The 24,311-nt window shown below is 30.3% G+C and overlaps 2 protein-coding genes across 3 annotated transcripts; one reads left to right on the forward strand and one right to left on the reverse strand.

Moving 5' to 3' along the window:
* The first annotated feature begins 2,809 nt into the window (after positions 1-2,809).
* Positions 2,810-7,716, forward strand: LOC105761280 (protein SPA1-RELATED 3). 2 transcript variants are annotated; one of them, XM_012579053.2, is made up of 8 exons: positions 2,815-3,008; positions 3,246-4,206; positions 4,377-4,534; positions 5,237-6,209; positions 6,290-6,436; positions 6,568-6,879; positions 7,002-7,061; positions 7,207-7,716. In XM_012579053.2, the coding sequence occupies exons 2-8, from the start codon at positions 3,271-3,273 to the stop codon at positions 7,393-7,395; spliced, it is 2,775 nt and encodes a 924-aa protein (XP_012434507.1). In that variant the 5' UTR covers positions 2,815-3,008; positions 3,246-3,270; the 3' UTR covers positions 7,396-7,716. The 2 variants fall into 2 exon arrangements, with proteins under 2 accessions (XP_052479318.1, XP_012434507.1); XM_052623358.1 differs by lacking the exons at positions 7,002-7,061; positions 7,207-7,716 and having other exon boundaries at positions 2,810-3,008; positions 6,290-6,482; positions 6,568-6,808.
* A 107-nt stretch (positions 7,717-7,823) lies between these two features.
* Positions 7,824-10,498, reverse strand: LOC105761281 (beta-glucuronosyltransferase GlcAT14A). The gene is made up of 5 exons (XM_012579054.2): positions 10,230-10,498; positions 8,936-9,634; positions 8,777-8,852; positions 8,575-8,690; positions 7,824-8,485 (listed from the first exon to the last, which is right to left on the reverse strand). Exons 2-5 carry the CDS (start codon positions 9,495-9,497, stop codon positions 7,986-7,988), a joined length of 1,254 nt encoding a protein of 417 aa, XP_012434508.1. The 5' UTR covers positions 9,498-9,634; positions 10,230-10,498; the 3' UTR covers positions 7,824-7,985.
* Positions 10,499-24,311: the final 13,813 nt, after the last annotated feature.

Genomic DNA, 24,311 nt, shown 5'->3' on the forward strand with positions numbered 1-24,311 from the left:
AAAAATAGGTAAATTAATTCATGCATGTTAGATTGAAGAACAATCCGGTCCTTTTACTATATATTTCATTTATTTTTGTTGTTAAGAATTAGTCTACCTATGCCAGCATAAGATATACATGCGCATCATGTGTAATTGTTTAATTATTTCGTTAACTACACTAGTTTTAAGAGTAAAAATAGATGGAATTTTGAAAATAAAAATCAGTCAATTTTTAAATAAAAAAAGCAAAATATAATTTTACATAGGTTCATGAGCTTTTCACCATAGGTTTATCTCTTTACTGCAAATCAGCTATGGCTGTGGTTCATTACTTGTATCTAAGCATCATTACAAAGAAGAATCACTAAACCCTATGTTTTAACTCTTATCTATATGCATGTGATATTGAATAGGACATATTTGGCAGCACCCTTCAATTATTATGCTATAAGAAGGATGCGTATCATTCAACGATTTATCCCTTTTTAGTAATATATTTTGAATTTAATGCTAAATTATCCATAAAATGGTTATCAAAATTCTATCTTGTTTAATCTTTACTAGGTTAAATACAAATAATGTTGATTTCTATATCATACATTACATGATACAATGTAAAAATAATTAAAATATCACCCAATGTTTAAACTAATACACAAAACACAAATATATCAAAATTGTGTTTATTTCATAAAAATATTTACCAAAGATTCATGGAAAATAATTTGATTTAACAGGTAATAAGATCTTTTTAGAAAACAATTCCCACTTTTAAAAAGCACAAATAATTTTTTTGAAAAAGAAGCATTTGTTAACCACTTGATTTTTATATAAAATTAACTTAAACAAATTCAAATATAAATATTTTAATACTATAAAATAAGTATTTGTTTATATCATGTTTAGTTTCATTTATCCCTTTCAACTTCAAAATCTTACTATCCATTTTCATTATGTAACTTCAAATTAAGTTGACATTAATTATTATTAAGACTATAAGATATTATGTATTGTAAAAATCATCTTATTATAAAATAAATTTCAATTTGTAAAAATAACTTATATAGGAATTTATTTTACTAGAAATATTTTCAAATATTTCTTCAAATAAAAAATATTTTATATAGAATTATTTGAAAAAATTAGCAATCTTTTAAAAAATCAATTCATTAAAAGAAGGAAAAACCATTTACCTCTTGACCACATCATTCATGCATGTGATGAATAGAACTTTTGGGGTAAAATAATAGTTGGGATTGGAAATTAATTAATACTGAAGAAGATCAATTTGTTAGGGTTGGTCAAGAAATTTATGGAAAACTGGGACAATCTTCAATTAACTCCTATTGGAACACTTAAAACCTATGCAATAGCATTCTAGGGTAATAATTATTACAACTAAAAAAAGTCTAAAAAGTAAGTAAAATGCATTAAATGTACATTGCATGTAACCAATAAATCAAGAAAAATGTACATTTTCTTAAAATTTTAGTGGTTGAAGTTTCATAATAGTTTACAAAATGAAACCCCAAAGGGAAAATTTTCAAAAAACCCCTCAAAATTTGTGGCCCAAGTTTTAAAATTTATAAATAAAATTAATCAAAATAAAATAAATGTGTGGTAGAGCCCTAACCTTGAAAACAAAATTATACTTGTTTTGGTTCAAGGTTAGATCGATGCATTAAATGTTAGGACCATTTACATGACAAATTGGCAATATGCTACACACCAATGTTTTTGTCTGAAAATCAAAATTAGTGTACTACATTTTCCTTTTCATATAGGTGGGTGGGGGAATCTCATTTATTGCAAAAGTGCATATTTCTTGTATTTTTTGGGGGAGGTATTTATAATTGAAAAATCTCATGGGGTTTCACATGAACTTAACATAGTAATATTTTGTCTTAAAGTAGTGATATTAGAAATTGAATTTAAATTTTATTTGAACAATTCAGGTTCAACTTGTAAACTGTGATGAATTATTATTTAGCCATTTTTTATATGTTGTTGCTTGTTTGTGTAGGGACCTTAATGTTAAAATTTAAATTTGAAATATTAAAATGATTAATCATGAAAAATGTAAGGGTTAAAAAGCTAATTTATGTTTACCTTTAGAATCAAACTGTTCTAAATTTGACTCAACACCAAGTCAGATTTATAGTTGAGAAGGCAATCTTTTTTTGGGATTTTCTTTATCAAAACATGATTTTTGAATAAAATGGCCGAAAGGGAATCTTCAAGTTCATCCTTTTTTCAAAAACTAGCAAATTTCCCTTTTTTTTTAATTTTTTTAATCTTTTTGTCTAAGGTTTTCAGGTTTGTTTTCAAGCTTTCAATTCGTTTTATTCTTTGTTTTTTCCCCTTTTCTGTTATGGATTTTAATCAAATTGTTAGAATCAAAGCTTAATTCTTGAACATATAAAGTTACATCATTTAGGGTTTTTTTTTTTTTAAGATTAAAAAAAAAAATTGGAACTTTGGGTTAATTTGTCTAGTTTTAATGATCTAAAAAGTTTTCCTCTTTGGGAAAGTGAAGTAACCAAGATTCTCTTTTTCAACACCAAGATAGTGATTTTTTAATAATAAAAAGTAATTCAGAGTCCCAAGTATTTTCCCTTTGTAAAATTTTTAATTGCAAAATGGACCCACAAGATATTCAAATTTTACTTTTTTGTCCTGTTGTCTTGGTGTTACAAAAAGGCTTTGAGGTCAAGGTGACGCCACGTAGTCCAATTGGAATAAAGCTAGAAGATAATGAAGTGCAAAAGAGTGGCCTATGTTTAAAAAAAGAAGAAAGAAACATTAAATAGAGTTACAATTTTTTTTATTTCTTTAATGCTGATATCCAAATACCCTGTGTTTTTTTTTGGGAAGATTGTATTTATTTATTTATTTCTGAAAAAAACTTGTGGGAATTTTGTGAGGTTGAGAATGTTTAGTGTCAACTAAAAAGAACCTTTTTTCCGTGTGGTTCAATTTACAGGTTGGTCTAGCAAGAACAGTAGATCCTTTCATGGTGTTAGCTGGTACCCTTCTCTCTCTCTCTTTCTCTATGAAATCAAATATACACTAAATAAATATACATATCGGTTGTTTTTATTTATTTTTTTGATGTGACATGTGTAGTTGATCATATGTTTAGTAGTGGGTATTTTGTGTTTTTGGCTATTGGCGGTGTTAGTGGTGGTGAGGGTTTCTAATAGTTTGTATAATGATAAATTTGGTGTATAAAGGTTATTAATTTTGATTCCTTTTGTTTACAGTGAATTGAGGTAAAAAAATGAGTTTATGATTCAATATGATAATGGTAGAAGTGAGAGATTGGGGAATTTTTTCGATTATTGGATGTTTATGTGGTGGTCTTCATGCAATTCTTGGAGGATAACAATGGAGGGTTCATCTGAGTCTGCTTGGCAGCAGGAGTGTGATAGTTCTAGGGCATTGGATACTTCTGGTGTCTCAGATAGGGGTCCGAGTTTGTTTCGTGCAGAAAGGACCGGCATTTCAGGTGATTTTGGGTTTACGGAAGAGGATGGTAGGGACGTGTTGACTCACAATGATAACCTTAGAAGCCAAATTGGTGTTTCCGGGGTTTGTGAGACGGCAGTAAACCCTTTTGTTCGTTCTATTGAATGGGGTGATATTAGCTTGAGGCAATGGTTGGATAAACCAGAAAGATCGGTTGATGTCTTTGAATGTTTGCACATTTTTAGACAAATAGTTGAGATTGTAAATATAGCACATTCACAAGGGATCGTTGTTCATAATGTTCGACCTTCGTGCTTTGTCATGTCCTCGTTTAATCACATTTCCTTCATTGAATCTGCATCTTCTTCGGATTCGGGATCGGATTCTGTCGAGGATGCATTAAATAGCCAAAATATGGAAGAAGTTAAGGGTTTGTCCTCTACTTTGCCCCTTGACATGCATCAACAACGTAGGCTGATAAAAGATTATGTACAAACTCCAACAAATGCTTTATCTGAAGCTAGTTGCATGCAGTCGGGCTCAGTTTGTCCAAGGAATGCTCAATTAGAGGAGAGCGAAGAAAATAAAATCATCGACTATCGAAATTCTGAGCAAGTAGAAGAGAAAAAGCAACCATTCCCTATGAAACAGATGTTGCTTATGGAGACCAGTTGGTACACCAGTCCCGAAGAGGTTGCTGGCTCTCCCAGTACATGTGCTTCCGACATCTATAGGTTGGGAGTTCTCCTTTTCGAGGTTAGTTTCAAGAATGCTGGATACTGTCATCATTTTTCAAACTTTTAACGAGTTTGGTATTGTTACTTTACCCTTTTTGTTATTAGTTAATGCTGGATTAAACTCCAAGATGTCTATTTTCTATCAAATACTTTCAGTCACTTTATACAAGTATTTTTTCGTGTCTGCAGTTATTCTGCCCTTTCAGCTCAAGAGAAGAGAAGACTAGAACTATGTCTAGTTTAAGACATCGAGTTCTTCCTCCACAGTTGCTACTAAGGTGGCCGAAGGAAGCTTCGTTTTGTTTGTGGTTGTTGCTTCCTGAGCCAAATAGTCGTCCAAAAATGGGGTAATCTCTCGGTTTTTAATTCACCGTTATTTATATAATTTCTGTTCTTGGTTCTCACTGTCCCTTGCTGTTTGAATATGTTTTTCTTTTCATTAACATTATGGAGCATTTTCTTTATTAATATGATTGAAGTACGTACTCGGATTAATGTTTTAATATGCTGGAAAGTAAAAAAAAAAGGAAAGAATTGCCCTTTTTTGAATCTTATGGTCCGGCTTCACGGAATTAGGTTTTAAGTTTTGTGACTAAAGTGTAAGCCATGGTGTGCATATTAAAGCAGTCTTATCATAATATTGATAATAATTTTGTATTAATGTGTGAATTTATGCATTCAACAATGTATTTATTAGGCAAGTTGAATCGAGGTATACTTATGAAAGAATAAGACACTTTGAAGATTTTAGTCCATCACATGGAAAATTTTGCCTGGGGTTTTCTCGATACTGGAATGAAGAATGAGGTGTAATCCCTTGATTAGAGACACGATATTCAAAACACACGTCTAATAGGTGTAACCGTGTAATCCCTTGATCACATGGAAAATGTTAGAACCCTATCTTATTCTCTTGTAGTGTTTCTTATGGATAATGGCGCGTCTCGTTTTTTGTCTCCCCGGAATAAATCTCATTCGCACTACCTTTAATTAATTTTATGTCATCATTGCCGTTTTGGAAGTACTAATATTGTTTCATTGTGTAACAGTGAGTTGTTACAGAGCGAGTTTCTTAATGAACCAAGGGATAATCTGGAAGAACGTGAAGCGGCAATAGAGCTCCGGGAGAGAATAGAGGAGGAGGAGTTACTGGTGGAATTCCTTTTGCTTGTACAACGAAGGAAACAGGAAGTCGCTGATAGGTTGCAAGATACTATTTCTTTTCTGTGTTCCGACATTGCAGAAGTTATGAAGCAGCAAGCAATCTTAAAGGAAAAGGGAAACTCATGCATGGAACCAGGGAAAGATGACAATTCTACATCGAATCTTCCCTCAATAAATATTGTCGATATTGATGATTCTTCTAGCTTGGGATCTAGAAAACGATTTAGACCAGGACTTAGGGTTCCAAATGTTGAAGAATGTGGTGATAATCTAGAAACACGTCAAAAGTCTGATACACAGACTGAAAATCGAGAAAGTTTTCTCCAGAAAAGTTCTCGGTTGATGAAAAACTTTAAGAAACTCGAGGCAGCATATTTTTTAACAAGGTGCAGACCAGTGAAGCAATCCGGGAAGCCATCATGTAGACAAACACCATTGAATAGTGATGGCCGAGGATCGATTGTTATGACCGAAAGAAGTTCCGTCAATAATTTAACATCGAAAGAGAGCTGTAGCGAGAGCTTGGAAAGTGGATGGATAAACCCATTCCTTGAGGGCTTGTGCAAGTATCTATCTTACAGCAAGTTAAAAGTTAAGGCAAATTTGAAACAAGGAGATTTATTAAATTCTTCTAATCTGGTATGCTCTCTCGGATTTGATCGCGACGCAGAATTTTTTGCTACAGCTGGTGTAAATAAGAAGATTAAAGTATTTGAATGCGATGCGGTCATAAATCAAAATCGTGACATCCACTATCCTGTGGTTGAAATGGCTAGTCGTTCAAAGCTAAGCAGTATATGTTGGAATAGTTATATTAAAAGTCAGATTGCATCGAGTAACTTTGAAGGAGTGGTGCAGGTACGTAAAGCATTCAATTACCATTCATCGTTCGGTTGTCTTTTTGCTGTATCTAAATCCGTATCTTGACCATTTTTCAGGTGTGGGATGTCACAAGAAGTCAAGTACTCACTGAAATGAGAGAACACGAGAAACGCGTATGGTCCATCGACTTTTCATCAGCAGATCCAACAGTTTTGGCTAGTGGGAGCGATGACGGCTCTGTAAAGCTATGGAGTATCAATCAGGCAATTCTACTTTTGCACTTGATGGATGTCAGCTTTGAAAATAAACGTACTACAGTCATCTAATTTCTTGTCGTGTATAGTTTATTCTCGATGTATGATAAGTTTTTCTCTTACCTGGGATGCTACTGCAGGGAGCAAGTATTTGTACCATCAAGACAAAGGCCAATGTTTGCTGCGTCCAGTTTCCTTCCGAATCTGGTCGTTCTCTTGCATTCGGATCAGCTGATCATAAAATTTATTACTATGATCTTCGAAACTCTAGGATTCCTTTGTGCACACTAGTTGGACACCATAAAACCGTGAGTTACGTCAAGTTTGTTGATGCAAATACTCTCGTGTCTTCTTCCACGGATAATACTTTGAAGCTTTGGGATTTGTCAGTGAGCAATTCTCGGGTTATTGATACTCCCGTTCAGTCCTTTACCGGCCACATGAATGTAAAGGTATATTAACTCATGCAATGTCAAAATTTGTTTCGACTTGATTATTATGCTAAGTACATTTTGTTCTTGTTATAGTTTATTCGGTTTGCTCGAGTTTGTTTTTATTCTCATGATTGTTGCAGAACTTTGTGGGCTTGTCGGTATCCGATGGTTACATTGCTACTGGCTCCGAGACTAATGAGGTGATTCATATCTTCTCACATTTGTTTTAATAGTCTTAAAAGCTTTTCTGAATCTTACATGGAATCTCTACCTTGTCCGACGAGGCATTCATTCTGTCGGGTAGGGATTTATGTTTTAGCACTCACTGGCAACTCTATTTTATAGGTATTCATATACCATAAAGCTTTCCCGATGCCAGCGTTGACATTCAAGTTCAACAACATGGATCCACTTTCCGGACAAGAAATGGATGATGCCGCGCAGTTTATCTCGTCTGTTTGTTGGCGTGGCCGGTCTTCTACCCTAGTAGCTGCAAATTCCACCGGGAATATCAAAATTCTGGAGATGGTTTAGTTTGGCCTACTTCTCTTGGATTCATCATCCATGGTTGAAGCAAGAACACAAACAAAATCCGTGCTCCGTGCTGGCACAAAAACTTCGAACGAATAAGGACAGGTATCAGACATTGGGGAGTATTAAAAAGAGTATAGCATTTGAGCAAAAAACAAAAACATTTTTGGCTGTAGATGATAACAGATGCAATTAACATGAAGATTGAGAATGACTTCATCAAATATGTGTAGATAAAACTCAAAAAGGAAAACAAAAAGACAGCAATTGAATCCTCTTGTATATTTTGTAATGCTTATATAGTTCATAGTCATTTTTTAGCAATTATATTTAATTTATGAAGCTATTCATAAATATTTTGATGTTGATCAAGTTCATGGGGAAGCAGAGTAGGCAAAGATGATGACCCGGATTTGAGAATCCACCCAAAACTATCCAAACCGTAAATCTGAACCCGAACTTGAACAGGATCTAATGATAATCAAGATTAGGTCAAATGAGCAGCGTTATTATTGAAGTTTTCCTATTAGATACAATTTTTTTTTACTGATGTTTGTATGCCTCGTTGATTCAATTTCTCCATATAATTTAATCTATCTACACTGATCTTGACCGTTATTAGCTTTCATAGCTAACCTAGCTATGAGTTGGCAAAGCCTTTGAGCTCCTGGACCTGGCTTGATCTTGTTCGAGTCCCCAACTTCTGAACATGTTGGTTTTTCGGAACACCAAGCGCCAGGAGTGAAACTCCCCTTTGCCCTGCCAAGCAAATCTGCATCAATCTTGTCCAAGACGGGATCATCGTGTTTGAATTTCCGGGCAAATGCTGCGTTGCTCCGTATCATCTTATCTGTGTCATTAATGTTAAGGATGTGTGGGTGTTGTTTCGGGGGATTATCCCACGAAATATAATGCAAATCATGGTTGACAACCGTCTTGGCAAACTCGGGAACGTTGCATACGACTGTCTGAAAGTAGCCTTCAGGGGAGGAGACGAAGTTTGTGTAATACATGAGAAGTGTTCTTGGTAGATTATCCCAACCCCAAACACAGAACTCTACAAATGGACGAGATAAAACTGTCCATGCCGAACCTGCAATCAAAGGTGTTCCGAAACAGTCAACCGCAAATCTTGTAAGCTGAAACAAATGTACCGTTTATGTTCTGAACACGAGTATTAACCAGTAAACAGTTTAAATGCTGTAGGCAATGTTCTCCTTGGTGTGGCCAAATATATATCAGACTTGGTTGACATGTAAAGTCCAGGATCTACAATCAAAGGCATAGCTCTTTCATTCCTGCAGAAACAACAGGCAAAACATTTTGGCCTTTTAGGCATACGTAAAGATCTTCCGATTGAGAACGAACAAGGGAGACAACTTACGCTTTCCAACCAAGATTGCTCGTGTGCTCTATAAAGTTAAGGTTCCGGTTTAAAGCCGAAAATGTATAAACAAGATCTGCAGATCACAATCTAATAGATCAACAGGTGCCGATGTAGAATCCAAAAACTCAAAACTTAGGCATATGATTAGAGACTAACCATCTTGAGTCACCAGAGGATAATCTGATGCACTGAGATTTATAAACCAATCCCAATCTTTGTTTCTCTTAAGAAGAACAGCACAAGCATGGAGTGTATTAGCAACCATTGTAGGCCCTCTATAAGTAACCATATTAGCCTTACTGATCATATGAACATTCCCAACTTTGTTGAAAACTGTATGGTTATCGATCCGGGATGCAAGCGCTAATCTTTCCTCAGGTGGTGCCTCGAGGTCCAAATGAACTACGTATTCGTTCCGCGGATGGTACAACGCATGAAGCGTCCTCCAAAGCTTTTCCAAATCACCTTTTGATCCCGAAACCAAATAAGCAAAACGAGGTAACGTCGGACCAGGAGGTGGCGGTGTACCTAACTCGATCTTCGATTCAGCATATTCCGACATCCTTTGATGAGCCGAAAAAATGGGGAAAATCGAGTTGAATTTGTGAACCGAAGATACAAGCCCCATATTTAAGGAAGTAACAAAAACAAACGCACATACAAGTGAACTAAGCACAACAGGGCACACACATTTCTTCTCCATTTTCGAGGACGCCATTGTTAGACCTTAAATCTTCAGCTTATCATCAACATAAAATATAGAATTCAATTGCAAATGGTACCCAAAAGTACCATAAATCTTCAAATCAAGACCTTTCCTCTTATATACATATTCCAAAATATACCTCTGTATAGCTGTTTAAATGCACAAACAAGAATCATATTAGTTTATAATAAAATAGAACATAGCTTGTAATGCTAATTCCCTTATCATAAAGAAACTGAAAACTTTTCAAAGAATTATCAAAGAGTATGAAGTATAGAACAAACAAAGAAAAAGGTGAACGATATAATATGAACAATTAGTTAAACATGCAGTGTCATTAAGCTACTCTATGGTATCTGGTTTCTGAAGAAAAGTTATTATAAAGCAAATGATTTTATTCAACTTTCATATTGCATAACAAATAAAATAAAATAAAATATGAATTAAAATTTTTATACATTAAGAAAAACCCAGAAAATCAACTCTTTGACAAAATAAACAAAACCCAAATCTTTAAAATATATATATATATATATCAGAATCAGATAGCTATAAAGCTATCAGTGCAAGCAAAGTAAAAGTAAATATTTAATGGATAAAAATCACAAAGTTCAATGAATATAGGACTGATTACATAGCATTTGGAGCAGAATCAGAATTAATTTTTTTAAAAAGTTCAATGAATATAAACTGAAATCTAAAATCAAAAAACTTTAAAAGAATATGAAAATTTAAGGAACAAACCTGATATTTTGTAGTGGTAAACAGAAAAAAGAGAGTACAAGTTGGAAGAAAAAGAAGTCCCAAAGTTTTATTTTTTATGAATTGATGTGATAAAGAGAAGAGTTTTTAAGTTAGTAAAAAAAATTCTTCTTCTTCTTCTTTTTTTTCCCCTTTAATCTGTATCTAAGGCTTTGGAGTTTCCGGTAATCCACAAGAGTTCTTTGGATTGACCATGGACTGCAAAAATTTGCAAAAAGAAATTGAAGCAGACCTTGAACACGACAAGTTGCACAGACTCTTTTATTTTATTTGCCTAACGTAGGAGTCGTATATTCATATTTATTGGCAATTCAGATTTGTTTGAACGTTTGTTATTAGGTTAAAATATGGTTCAAGTCCCTGTACTCTTTTATTTTTGAAATTTAATCTTTTTACTTTTCAAATTTTAAAATTCAAGTTTAGTTGTTAAATCCGTTTAAATTTTTTTATAAGGTCATGGGTGAGACATTTTAAAATTAAAAAGAAGAAGAAAATACTCCATTGATAGCTATATAATGAAAAATTAACATTGTAATGAACATGAATTTAATAATATTAACAATTAGACTTACATTTTAAATCTGAAATGTACATATTTTGTTATTTTGTTGAAGATAATGTAATGCTTGTAAATTATATATATATTAATGTAAAAAGTCATGGGACAAAGTGATAAAACAAGAATTAAGATTAAAACGATAAAAAATAAATATTTGGAGTTAAATTTATTATTATGTTAATTTTTTATCTAATTAAACTCAAGTATGAGTGGTTTGGCAAGAAAAGAAATATAATTATAATGGATTATTGTTGTAGATTTAAAACAAATTCCAAACTTAAAACATTATCTAAGGTTTGAATTTAGAAAGTTAAAGTTTATTATAAGTTCGGTACCACGTTAAAAGTTTATTTTAGTCCTTCTACCGTTAAAAGGAAAATTTTACTTTATGTACATTTGAAAAACTGACATTTTAGTTCTTACATGTTAATTTTACCATTAATGGAATAATATTGTTTAACGGTGGTTAATGTGGCATTAAAATATTAAATCAAATTAAAAGTTTACTGGTCTTGAAAATAAATAGAATTATGTGGCTTAACGGTGAGACCAAACTACAATAATTTAAACATAACAATTCTGTAAAAAAAAAAACTAATAGAATTGAAAACAATTTGGGGTAAAAGAAAATCAATTTCTTAACCTTTTAATGTGATTTAATTTTATTTAATGCCAAGTGAGGCACCACTAAATTATATCATTCCGTTAACGATAAAGTTAACATGTAAGAACTAAAATATTAACTTTTCAAATACAAAAATTAAAATGTTGTTTTTGATAATATAAGTACTAAAATAAATTTTATGATACAAATTAGACTAAAATCGAAGATAAAAAAACTAAATCTACATATAATAGTTTAAAAGTCATGCATTAATTTCCAACAAAACGCATTAATCAATTTATAAAAATGCTTTCATTAAATAATAAAAAGAAAACTCCCTATTTTGCTATTAAATTTAAATCATTATGATCAAAGCCAACAGATTATGATGGAAATTTATATGTTTTATCCATTGTTCTATCATTTTCATCGCCAAACAAATATAAAGAACAAAAATAATATAAATTTTAATCACTGAATTATGTCTAATTTTATCATTATAAAATTGCTATATTTAATTATTATATTAAATAAATTATTGTTTTTAATTTATTAGGAATCATCAAATTAAGTTATTAATTACTATATTTAATTGCAAAAATCTTTTTTTGTGGGCACGTAGCATAGTTTTATCTAAAATTTAGTATCTTATTAAACTTTAAATTTTACTTGTTATTTGTAAAAGATGATTTTGGATTGTGATGAAATTACCATTACACTTTAGTATATATGAATTAAACATATTTAATATACATGTCGTATTCAAATGTAATTTTTTCCTTAAAATTTGTAAAATAATTAATAATTGATATTACATTTATATTAAAAATTTGGAAAGTGGCATCACAATTGTCATTAAGATATATGATTTATCCAACCATTAAATTAAACACTTTCAATCTAATACGCCACTTAGGTATAATATGACACATGTTACCTTAATGGAGAAACTTAAACATGCTTAAATTAAGGCTTGTAATGTTGGTATATTTTTGCTTCTGTCTGAGTATTTCACACTACTCTCCACGTTTCAACTTTCTTTTTTCTGTTAAAATAACACAAATAAAGATGTTGGGATCTGTTTCCCAATCATTACGCCACGTATCATCGTTGGTTGGCAGGCGTCTGATTCTGATTTGGAGGCGGAGAAAAGGGAATTTCATGTTGACTGGTAACCGGCTTCCACTGCCAGTCCACCCAGATTTTATGCGGATCGATCCAACATTTTTTCACTTCTTCACCTTTAAGTTCGTGGGCTTATCTTCATTCCTAATCAATCTTATCAACCTTTTCCTACATGTCATAATTTCAGATAATTTGAGTCCTGTGTAAAATTTGTAAAAGTTTTAACTAAAAATATTAAATAAAAATGAGGTTGATTTAAAACATGGATCAGGCTTAAGTCTTGAATGTTTAAATTTAAATATGAATCCGATCTTTTTTTATATTTTTAATATATTATATAATATTACTTTTATATATGATATAATTTATAACACATACACAAATTTAATTTATAACAATATATAATATTACAATGTAACCTTAAAAAAATATTAAGATATCTATATAAATTTAATAAATGAAAATATTAAATTGAAAGTAATATAAATGCATTTAAAAAAATAATGTGAGTGAGATTAAAACAAGTTTTAATTAGTCATTTATAAATATGGGTGAGTTTAGGTAAATTTTAAGCCCATATTTTAAGTTGAATCGAGCTTAGACAAATATAAAGTATATTAATATCATTTTAAGATTAAATTAAACTGATCCAATCATAAATACCTCTTGTCGAAATCATAAGCATAATATAAATACGATATATTTAAATATTGTTAATATATTAAATTTGATTCGTATTTAAAATCTTGGATTAAACCTATCGAAAGGTTGTGTTAATCACATAAATTTGAAGGTGTTTTGAGTAAAAATATTAGATATAGAATGTGAATTTGGAAAAAATATAATTAGACATGTATGTTGGAGTTTGAGTACTAATACTTAAAAGCCAAAATCTAACTCCATGACTTGTTTTCAAGTTTGTATTTTCTTTTATTATTCTATAATTTTTGATATAATATTGAAGGTAAGGGATGGGTTAACAAAGTATGAACTCGTGCCAAATAGATATTTGATAAAAACTTTAACTCTCGCTCCATTTAACTCGAGACTTATATATTATTATATAATTTATATTATATGATAATTAAAAAGTTTGTTAAATTGTTTATATTTATAAGGATAAATCTCAAAACTATATATGAAATTTGATTTTATGTAATTTTATACATAAAATTTTGATTTGATCAAATTCTCATAAATTATTAATTGCATATACAAATAATTATATTTATACAATAGAAAAATAAATTGATGTATTTATTTCTGTAAATATGTATGATTGAATCAAAATTAAATTTTCTTATATATATTTGAACCACAATAAAAAATTAATGTGTGTAATCCCACCAAATCAAAATTCATATATAATTTATTTCTTTATCATAAAAATAGATATGTTTAACAAAATTTGATACTCATGAGCTGGGCTTCAAACAGATATATGAGGTTGAAATCATACATAAATCCGATCCGGTGGATAAACATGGCTTATTAGATATATTTAATAAATTTATTCTGATTATAGTGATATAATTATAACTATAGAAGAAAACATAAAACCCACGAATAAGCCTACTTTTTTTTTTATTTCGTTTATTGTTGTCAAGGAAAAACTTCATTTTCTATAAATTTTATACGGTAATATGTGCATTAAATCTTAATTTAAAATTTTCATATTATTTATAGTTATTTTTATAGAATATCGGTGTAGAGTAGAGGTCAACTCTTTTTAGAGAAATCTTTGAAGCATTACTTGTTTGGGATTGACCGAATTATTAATAAAAAAATGTTGCCCTTGAAAGGAGTTGAAATTTTACGTGTGATCTAATGAGATATTCTCATTCTGTGAATTCATCCCAAATAACTTTTTCAAACACTCCAATTTTTTTTATAAAATCAAGATACAAAGTCTCAACACATTCAACGTACTTTTTTTCAAGTTTATATTCTTTAAAATCATCGGCATCTCTCAATCTAATAATATTTTAAACTTGTCACACGTTTACTAAATATCATATGGAATTACCAAAAGTAAAATCAAACCTCTAACACACAAATATGAAAGATCAACTCACAAACTAACTCTAAGTTGAAATGTAAGATCAACCCACAATTTTACACTAAGTGAATATTTATTGTAATCAACAAAGCAAAGTTTTTCAGCAGCGGAATCTTGAAAACCTCTAGAAGTGCAAAGCAAAGAACAACACAACCTCCTCCTCCTCCTATTGTATGCATGTATCTAGACATGAAATACTAGTATTAATTATGACTTTTATAATGTTATATAAACACATAAAAAATTAACTAAAAAGAAAGAAAAAGGACAGAAGCTAGCTAGATTTGCCATTGTATGATAAAAGACTTACCTACATTATTATGGTTTTAAACAGGCACCCAACCCTGTATTCTGTCATCCCAGACCTTGACCAAGGGTCGAAGAACGCTCTTAACATCGAAATTAGGGTGATCCCACTCCAGTGATTTCCACCAATCTCTTGAATCCACACGGATTTCTTCGAGAGGATTAGACAGATATGGTTTTCCTTCCTCATCAGTTTCAAGCTGTGGAAGATAATAGAGGAATCTGCTTTACTTTTGGACAATGTTCTATTTCAATGAATTCGAGCATATCTATCACCCCATTTTCACTGCAATTCCCCTCAATAGTTTGGGAAAAGCAAATTTGATGGTACTTGTTCCTTCTTTTTAAGGGAAGAAAATGTGCCACCCGATGAATCTCCGACACTAGCTCTAACTACGACATTCAGATTTATTAAAGGTCCTAGTCTCAAGGACTCGAGCGTTTGAAGCAGATGGCATTTGGATGAAAATACATTCCTTCAAATCAGTTGCATCCCTCAATCCAGTATCGTTTAAACTTCTCACACCCTTGCAATGCTTTGGAAGTACAACTGCATCTCCAGGATTAATTTCAATACTATCAAAATTGACCATTTTCCTAAAATTCGAGCGGCCATACCATAGGACCGTTCTGGATTGAAGGAATTGAAACCTTTTAGCTTAACAATATGCAATACTGTTCTTCGTCAACCTTTTTCTTTTTTGAGTCAATACTCAGCAGTCCAATAGTTGTAGAAGTGGTGGGGGAAGGGGGGGGGGTTGTTGGGTCAATTCTAACGTTATGTTGATTGACGTCATTTCCTTAAAATTTATTGGAAGACAAATAATATTGATGCATTTAAATATATTTTTATAAATAATACGTTTATGACTCATTTTTAAACTAAAATGCTTTTGTTTAATGTTTAGGTAATTATTATGAAATAAAAAAATTAACTCTACTAAAATATACCTTTTTCTCAATACTTAATTTATTTTATCACAAATATTATCTAAATTATTATTTTCTAAATTGATACCTCCATTAATAAAATCATTAAGTTTAATTTTAAAAAATTTAACTCACAAATCGATATTTAAATTATTTAAAACCTAAACATTTTTTTTTGGTTATAAATGGTATCTAAATTATATTTCTTTTCCAAGTAGATATCTATGATAGTTTCATCATTAGTCAAGCTATTAAATTTATTTAAAAAAATAGATAATCAATTAAAAATAGCCACTGGAAAAACATAAAAAAGTATTGTAGAGGCTCAATTTGGCCCGGGCCCAAATAAGATAACAACCAAAAATAAAAATAATATACAGATGAGTCCATTAATAGTCTAATTTTACAAACCCAAAATACAAGCCCAAATACAAAGAGAAGCCCAGTGGCCCAAATCTTAAAACTAAGATAAGAAACCCTAGTTGCCCTAGCCCCTTGCCACGCCACTCCTCGACATGTCAGCTGACGCGGTGCCCGAGACTTCTGCCCCTTTCACCAAAACGGTAACAGCCCTAGCCCCGTTGACTTCCACTGCCCTTGCAAGAAGAGAAAAAAAAGAAAAAAGAAAAAAGGCACAAGAGCAAGCAATTAAAAGCAAAAAATAAACAAAAATATTGTAATATATTCGGTTATAAAGACCAAAAACTATCGTAACAAAGGGGGGATTGAATAGAAAAATTGAATACAAACGTTAAGCAAAAAGAAGGTGATTCATTTTGTTTTTTGTTTTTAGATTAGAAAAAGCATAATAAGTAAATATAAAGTTTTTTTTTTACCTGTCGCTTTGCTTCACGCCATTGTCGGAGGTTTCCTCCGATCCCAAAAGCCGTCAAACCCATTAGGGTCTCATTTGGGCTTCGACAAAAAAAGGACAAGAAGGGCGTGCGATAAAAAAAGAGAGGAAAAATCGAAAGCTTTTTTTGATATTTTTTTAGTTTAGGAGGCTTCGCCTTCAGATTTGGGTCTAGGAGGGTCGAAGGGGCTGAAAATGCATTTTTTTTTTGTAACTCTGGCCACCGGAGGTGATGGTCGCCTTCGTCGATGACCAGTGGCCACGATGGCTTGCGACGACTCAATGGCTAGACTAGGGGAGGGTTGAGAGAAAAAAAGGGGTTTAAAGGTTTTTTTTTTTAAATCTAAGCTGAAATGAATTTTTTTTAAAAAAAATTGGCTTATATACAGTACCAAACAGCGTTGTTTTGGCTAGGGTTCATAAGTCCTAAAACAGTGTCGTTTCAAGCCCAACCCACCGACCCGACCCAGACCCTCTGGGATCAGCGTGTTTTCGTGGCAAGGGTCTAATTGTTGCCCTAATCCTTCCGCCTTTTAAGCGCTTTTCAATATAGTCCTATTTCTGGGTTTTTTTTCCTTTTTTAAAATTATACCACTTAATTTTGGATTTTTTTTATTTTGGTCCTCTGGCCATTGGTTACTCTTAGAAACGACGCGTTTACTTGGGTTTGGAATAATTTCCCATTTGGTCCCTATACTTTTTTGCGTGTTTTATTTTAGTCCTTTATTTTGCTTTATTTATTTATTTACATAATTTATACTTTAAATTTCATCTAAATTTCAATTTAATCATTCATTTAGTTAATTTCAAACCTTTAATTACTGTTTTTATTTTTAATTTTTTAACACTTCAAATTTATGTTGTTTATATTTTTTTTTATTTTTTATGCATTTATAGCTAGTTATTACATATTTTATTTATTTATTTTGGTATAATAATAATATGATTATTGCCATTAGTATTATGAATTGATACTTTATTTATTATTATGATTGCATTATTATTACGGTATTTATTTATTATTTTAATAAAGAAGTTTTGTAACACCCCTTACCCATATTCGACACTGTAATAGGGTACGAGGCATTACTAGAACACATACACTTGTAAACGTATTTAACCGAGTTATAAAATTTCATCTAAATTAAAACTTTCAAAATAATTATCATACTTCTATAACTTTTCACAATATATCCTCAAAATATTATAATCATAATAATTAAGGCGTACGAGACCCGATACATACTCATGCAATTCAATACTTCATTTCCATTTCATTCAATGCTTCATTTCCATTTCATTCAATTCGCAATTTCTCATGCTCACAATTTAAATCATAACACTAGCAATTTCCATTTAATTCACGTATAATTCAATGACATTAAGTTCAACACTAATACGTATTTACCATTTAACTCAACGTTTATCGATTATACCATTCAATAACACATTTATGAAATTCTCAATTTTGCAATGAAAATATTACTTTAGCTTAAATAACAACATCATCCTGGTATAAATACACTACCACTTATTCATTTACTTTAATTCTTTTGGACTCATTTGTCACTTACCATCCTTAATCAAATTAGGGAACGGTTACGGAAAATTGAGTACTTCACTTCCACTTTGCCATAGTATAACTATGGTCTTACGTATGATCAATTATTACTTGTCCCTGATCAGATAAGTGTAGCTAGGCTACCACTTATCACTTTGTCACTTGATCAGATAAGTGTAGCTAAGGCTACCACTTATCACTTTGTCACTTGATCAGATAAGTGTAGCTAAAGCTACCACTTATCACTTTGTCACTTGATCAGATAAATGTAGCTAAAGCTACCACTTATCACTTTATCACTTGATCAGATAAGTGTAGCTAAAGCTATCACTTATCACTTTGTCACTTTTCATTGATCAGAAGTACTCAAATCCAGCGTTCCGCTCAATTTGATCATTTATTCAGTTTTTGCATTTTTATTTTATTCTCATTTCATCAATAAATATATATTTCATCATACATTATATAATTCATGAAATTAACATTTAATCATTAAATTTCAGCCATATGAACTTACTTTTCATTATCTATCCACACTCGTTTTCTGTGCACATCACACAAGATATAAACATATCATTCAACCATAGTCGCAAGCTAGTGTATTTAAACATAACTCTTTTTGAGGCTAACCACATGATAATCTATTTCAATGCATAACTTATAAATTTAACGTGGCATAGTCTAGCCACTACTTGGCCAAAGCCTAAGCATGTATACCAAATATGTTAGCCAAATACATATATAGCATAAGCATTATAAGTATGGATGAGCACAACATTTATTCATGTATCAGGCTTACCAACATGTGTTAATTCATAAACCATTCATGACATTATTTCATGCCAAATCATATACCGAATATACCATACACACACATACTATGAAACTTTATTTTCACATATGAGCTTAAACTATGACCAATAATGCACAAATATAAGCATCGTTTCTATTTCATCGTTTATCAATTATAATCAAGTATATGACCAATTATACACAAATTATTCATATATTTCCCAATTTCCCTCCTCCTCCTCTCCATTCCACATCCTTAATGTGTATAACACACTTAAGCAACATTAACTATAATTTCACTATTCACTCACATGTATATTCAAAGCTGTTTATCCGAGTCAGAGTCACTAAATTATTTTTATCCGAAGCTACAGAGCTCAAAATTAAGATCCGTTAATTTTTCCTAAAACTAGACTCACATATCTTCTTACCATAAAATTTTCAGAATTTTTGGTTCAGCTAAATAGTACAGTTTATTCTTTAAATTTTCCCCTGTTTTGCTGTCTGACAGTTCTAACCACTCTTCACTAAAAATTAAATATCTCATTGTACATAATTTGGATGATATTTTCGTTTATTTCTTCTGAAAATAGACTCATTAAGGATTCTAACCATATAAATTATAACTCATAATAATTTTTTACAATTTTAATGATTTTCCAAAGTCAGAACAGGGAACCCGAATTCATTCTGACCTTATCTCACAAAATCTATTATATCTCATGATTTATAATTCCATTGCTTACACCGATTATTTTTTAAGAAACTAGACTCAATAAGATTTAATTAAATATTTTATTCATCCTCTAATTAAATCTCTACAATTTTTGGTGATTTTTCAAAATTAGACTATTGCTGCTGTCCAAAACTGTTTTAGTGCATGATGTTAATTACCATTTTTCCCCTAAGCTTTCAATAAATGATAATTTCATCCCTGCGAAATTAACCTCTCAATTGAGCTGATTTTTCTCAATCAACACTTTATTATATCACTTTAAACTACTTTATAACCTTTGGAAATCAGAATTTTAGCACTAGACTTTAATTTCAAACCTTTTCACAATTAGGTCCTACAAATCAATTTGTATTGAAATTACCTAATAAAATCATCTCATAAACAAATTAAAGCTTCAATTTCATCATATATCATCATAAAATTCCAGAAAATATTCATAGAAACTTTCAACTTCTTTCATAGAATCAAAAACTAATGAATTCGACAAGTGGGCCTAATTGTAAAAGTCACAAAAACACAAAAATTTCAAGAAATAGTCAAGAATTGAACTTACTTGTAGTAAAAATATGGAAAACCAGCTTGAAGAAACCCTTCTATGGTGTTTTAGCTGATGAGAATGTAGAAAAATGAAGAGAAATCTAGATAATTCCACTTTGGTCCTAACTTTATTAAGCAAATTTTGCAATATTCCAATTTTGCCCTTAATTCTCCTTTCTTTCTTGCTGATTTCATGCCTTTGCCGTCCAGCCCAAATAGACCTTGGGTCTATTTTCCTTTTAAGCCCTCTTCTTTTTATCATTTAAGCTATTTAATCATTTCCTATAATTTTGCATTTGTTACAATTTAGTTCTTTTTGTTCAATTAATTATCGGAACTTTAAAATTTCTTGACGAAACTTTAATAATAACTTTTAAACACTCAATAAATATTTATAAAAATATTTATGGCTCGGTTTAAAATCTCCGATGTCTCAATACCTCGTTTTTGATTCTAATTATTTTAATATTTATTTCTAGTGTACTATTCACTATTTAATTTTTTTTCCTAACTTCATATTTAACTTATACTCACTAAATTAATAATATTTTCTACTCATTTGTCAAATTTAGTGATCTCGAATCACTGTTCTGACACCTTTGAAAATTCAGGGCATTACATTTTTCCTCGTCGGATTTGTGGTCCCGAAACCACTGTTTCGACTAGGCCTAAAATTGGGTTATTACAAGTTTTACCCACATGATTATTTTATATTATCCTGCTATCACTATATCAAATGTATTTTGTCCATTTTCATACTATGCCCAAATAAGTTAAATGCACATCACGTCAAATGTTACATTCATTTTACTCGATGCATAAAAGAGGAAAATTTTTAAAACGAGACAATGTTCTTTATTCCGAGAAGTTGTGCCATAACTTACGGGATTCGACTTTCTCTTCGAACCTAAATAACCGAACATCTTTTTTAAAACTAAAAACACATGAGATTTAAATAATAATTAGATAATGAGCAATTCTATTTTCGAAGATTCGAGATATCATGCCTATCTTACGGGATATGATCTTTTTATTTTGGTTCTCGAGATAAGAAGACATTTTACATAAGTTTTAATTTAGTTAAGTGATTTTAGAAGAACATCATGCAAAGAAGGATCATATTTTAATTCGAATTTTTAACTTTCAACACTAAGACATCAAGTCAATTAGGTACCAATTTTAGACATTATGAGGGTGCTAATCCTTCCTTATACATAATTAATTCCCGAACCCACTTCCTGAATTTTTGTAGATCGAAAATAATTTTAATAAATCTAATATTTTATTAAAATAATAAAATATCGAGATGATCCGATCACACCTAATAAAAAAGATTGGTGGCGACTCCATCTTCATTTTAAAGAATAAAAAGTCGATTCAGAAAAGGTTTCGACAAGTATTATTTTCTTTATATATTAATAATTAAAATTTTTATAAAATTTAAAAAATAGAGAAAATTGGTTCAGTTGGTTCAATCGTATCGATTTATGAAACAATCAATTCAACCCCTATTTCTAGATCGATACCATTTGTGATAAAAAAATTTTAAAAACCAAGCTAAAAAAAAAGACATATAATTTAGATATTAATTTGTAAGTTAAACCAATAAAAGAATGCATATATAAATTGCTAAGTTTTATATAAAAAAAATCAGTTTTAAACATTTAAAACGAATTTTAAATCTCATGTCAATTAATTGAAAATTCACATAAATTTATTATTGAGTCACGCTGACATATTTGCCTTATGAACGTCCACTTGCTGCTACGAAAACCGTGGGAAACATGGTCAAAGTCAAAAGTTGAAATAATTATAAAAATTACATTTCAGTTTAGAAAATATAGAAAATATTCTCTAAATGCCTTGATAGACACTGGAGTTACAATCTGTAGTTGCAGAGAAAATGCGATTCCTGTAGAAAAATAGGAATTAATGAAAAAACCTATAAAAATAATGGGAATAGAATGTAGTAAAACTATTATAAAATATAAAGCTAAAAATATACAAATCTACATAAACAATGTTAGATTTGTGATTTTTAAAATAGTATGTTTTCCTAACATGAAAAGAGATATATTATTAGGTAATAATTTTATTTGTAAGTACTTACCTTTTACTATTGATAAGCATTCTATTTGGTTATCAAGTAAAATAAGATTTTGTGGAAATACCACTTGAAGAAGATAATAAAATAGTGTGTAATAAAAAATTTACACCTATCAAAATTAATTAGTTAATATTTGTAATTTATTACTAATATTTGCTGATTTTTTAAGCAGGCCTAATGGATAGAGGTAAAAAGCCTCTACAAGAAATAGTTGGTGAATGGACTGTCGTTCATAAAAAGCCCAACAAAGGGAAAGCAGAATCAAACTCCAAAAAAGGATTTGTACCTGCACAAATACCATTTTATCCTAATCAGAGAGCTAATTTCCGAAGAACTCTTACCAGATTTTCATTATTTTTAGTTGAAAAAACAACTAAAGAAAATGAAGTTGAAGATTTATTATTAAAATCTATTTTATACAAAGAATGAGATGAATTCCAAATGAAATTCATGGGAATTCATGAAAATTAAGGAGATAAATAATCTTCTTGATATTTTCCAATTTTTATTTACAAAGGAAAAATACCCTATTATGAATAAAATATTTAGAATCATTTATATAACAAATCTAGACAGATTTTACCAGTAGAAATATTCAATAAAATTAATTGAACTATCTTTTGATTTAAATAAAAGAAATGTGGTCCAAGGAGGAATCTATTTAGATTTGACTAATACTCCCATTTCAAACTATGAAAAAATTATAGATGATTGGGCACAGGCAATGACTATTGTTGTAAACAACAACACATGGTCAAAAGAAAAATTCTTAAATTACTTTGTTGTAACATTTCAAGGAGATGTTCTACAATTTCGTGAACGGTAGTCCATTCACCAACAATTTCTTGTAGAGGTTTTTTACCTCTATCCATTGGGCCTGCTTAAAAAATCAGAAAATATTAGTAATAAATTACAAATATTAACTAATTAATTTTGATAGGTGTAAATTTTTTATTACACACTATTTTATTATCTTCTTCAAGTGGTATTTCTACAAAATCTTCTTTTACTGATAACCAAATAGAATGTTTATCAAATAAAGTTCCTCTATTAATTTTAGATATTCAACTCTTTCTAGTTGATCATTACTAGTAGTAAATTTTTCTTTCCAATGTTCTATAAGGGTTTTATAGAATGGAAATCATATTCTTTTGTTTATCATCTTTTTACATTTTTATGTTTTTATAATTTTTAACATAGGTGACGACTCATCGATGAAGTGTTTTCTTCATCGGATAAAACTAAAATATGATTTTTACCATTACCATAGTATAAAGGACCTAAAGCTACATCGGACTCGATATTATTATTATTAAAGGCCTGATCTAATTTATTATTAACAACCTATGTTAAAAATTATAAAAACATAAAAAATGTAAAAAGATGATAAACAAAATAATATGATTTCCATCCTATAAAACCCTTATAGAACATTGGAAAGAAAAATTTACTACTAGTAATGATCAACTAGAAAGAGTTGAATATCTAAAATTAATAGAGGAACTTTATGAAAAACATAAAGATCTTTTAGTAGATATATATTGCAGAGGAGGCAATGATGAGTTTATTTGGTTTTTGGCGAGTGTTTGTAAAATATAAATTTTTAAGACTTTTGAGTTTAATGAGAGTAAACTCAAAATTTTTTTGTTAAATTTAAAAGTTAAAAGTGTTAAAAATAAAGTATTAAAGAATCCCATGTGATGACCTAATGGTTAAGGGTATTCACCGTTTTAGATGTAATTTAGTTTTGAATCGCAATAATCACGTTTGTTGTTAGGGTTTTATCCCGTTATTGTAATTCAAAAAAAAGTATTAAAAAAAATTAAATGTTAAATTTAAGTTCTAAAATTAAATATTGAATGCTAGTTGAGAATCTTATTCTTATTTTAAACTGA

This window comes from Gossypium raimondii, chromosome 11 (genome assembly GCF_025698545.1).
Source record: "Gossypium raimondii isolate GPD5lz chromosome 11, ASM2569854v1, whole genome shotgun sequence".
NCBI lineage: Eukaryota > Viridiplantae > Streptophyta > Magnoliopsida > Malvales > Malvaceae > Gossypium > Gossypium raimondii.

What these genes read in the sequence shown, in the direction of transcription:
- LOC105761281 (XM_012579054.2), bottom strand. Translation starts at nt 9,497, where the DNA reads ATGGCGTCCTCGAAAATGGAGAAGAAATGTGTGTGCCCTGTTGTGCTT. An exon ending in TCCTCTGGTGACTCAAGATG is followed by an intron (nt 8,853 to 8,935) that starts GTTAGTCTCTAA and finishes TGTGATCTGCAG; the next exon opens with ATCTTGTTTATACATTTTCG. An exon ending in AGCAATCTTGGTTGGAAAGC is followed by an intron (nt 8,691 to 8,776) that starts GTAAGTTGTCTC and finishes TTGTTTCTGCAG; the next exon opens with GAATGAAAGAGCTATGCCTT.
- LOC105761280 (XM_012579053.2), top strand. Translation starts at nt 3,271, where the DNA reads ATGATTCAATATGATAATGGTAGAAGTGAGAGATTGGGGAATTTTTTC. An exon ending in TGGGAGTTCTCCTTTTCGAG is followed by an intron (nt 4,207 to 4,376) that starts GTTAGTTTCAAG and finishes TCGTGTCTGCAG; the next exon opens with TTATTCTGCCCTTTCAGCTC. An exon ending in AATAGTCGTCCAAAAATGGG is followed by an intron (nt 4,535 to 5,236) that starts GTAATCTCTCGG and finishes ATTGTGTAACAG; the next exon opens with TGAGTTGTTACAGAGCGAGT.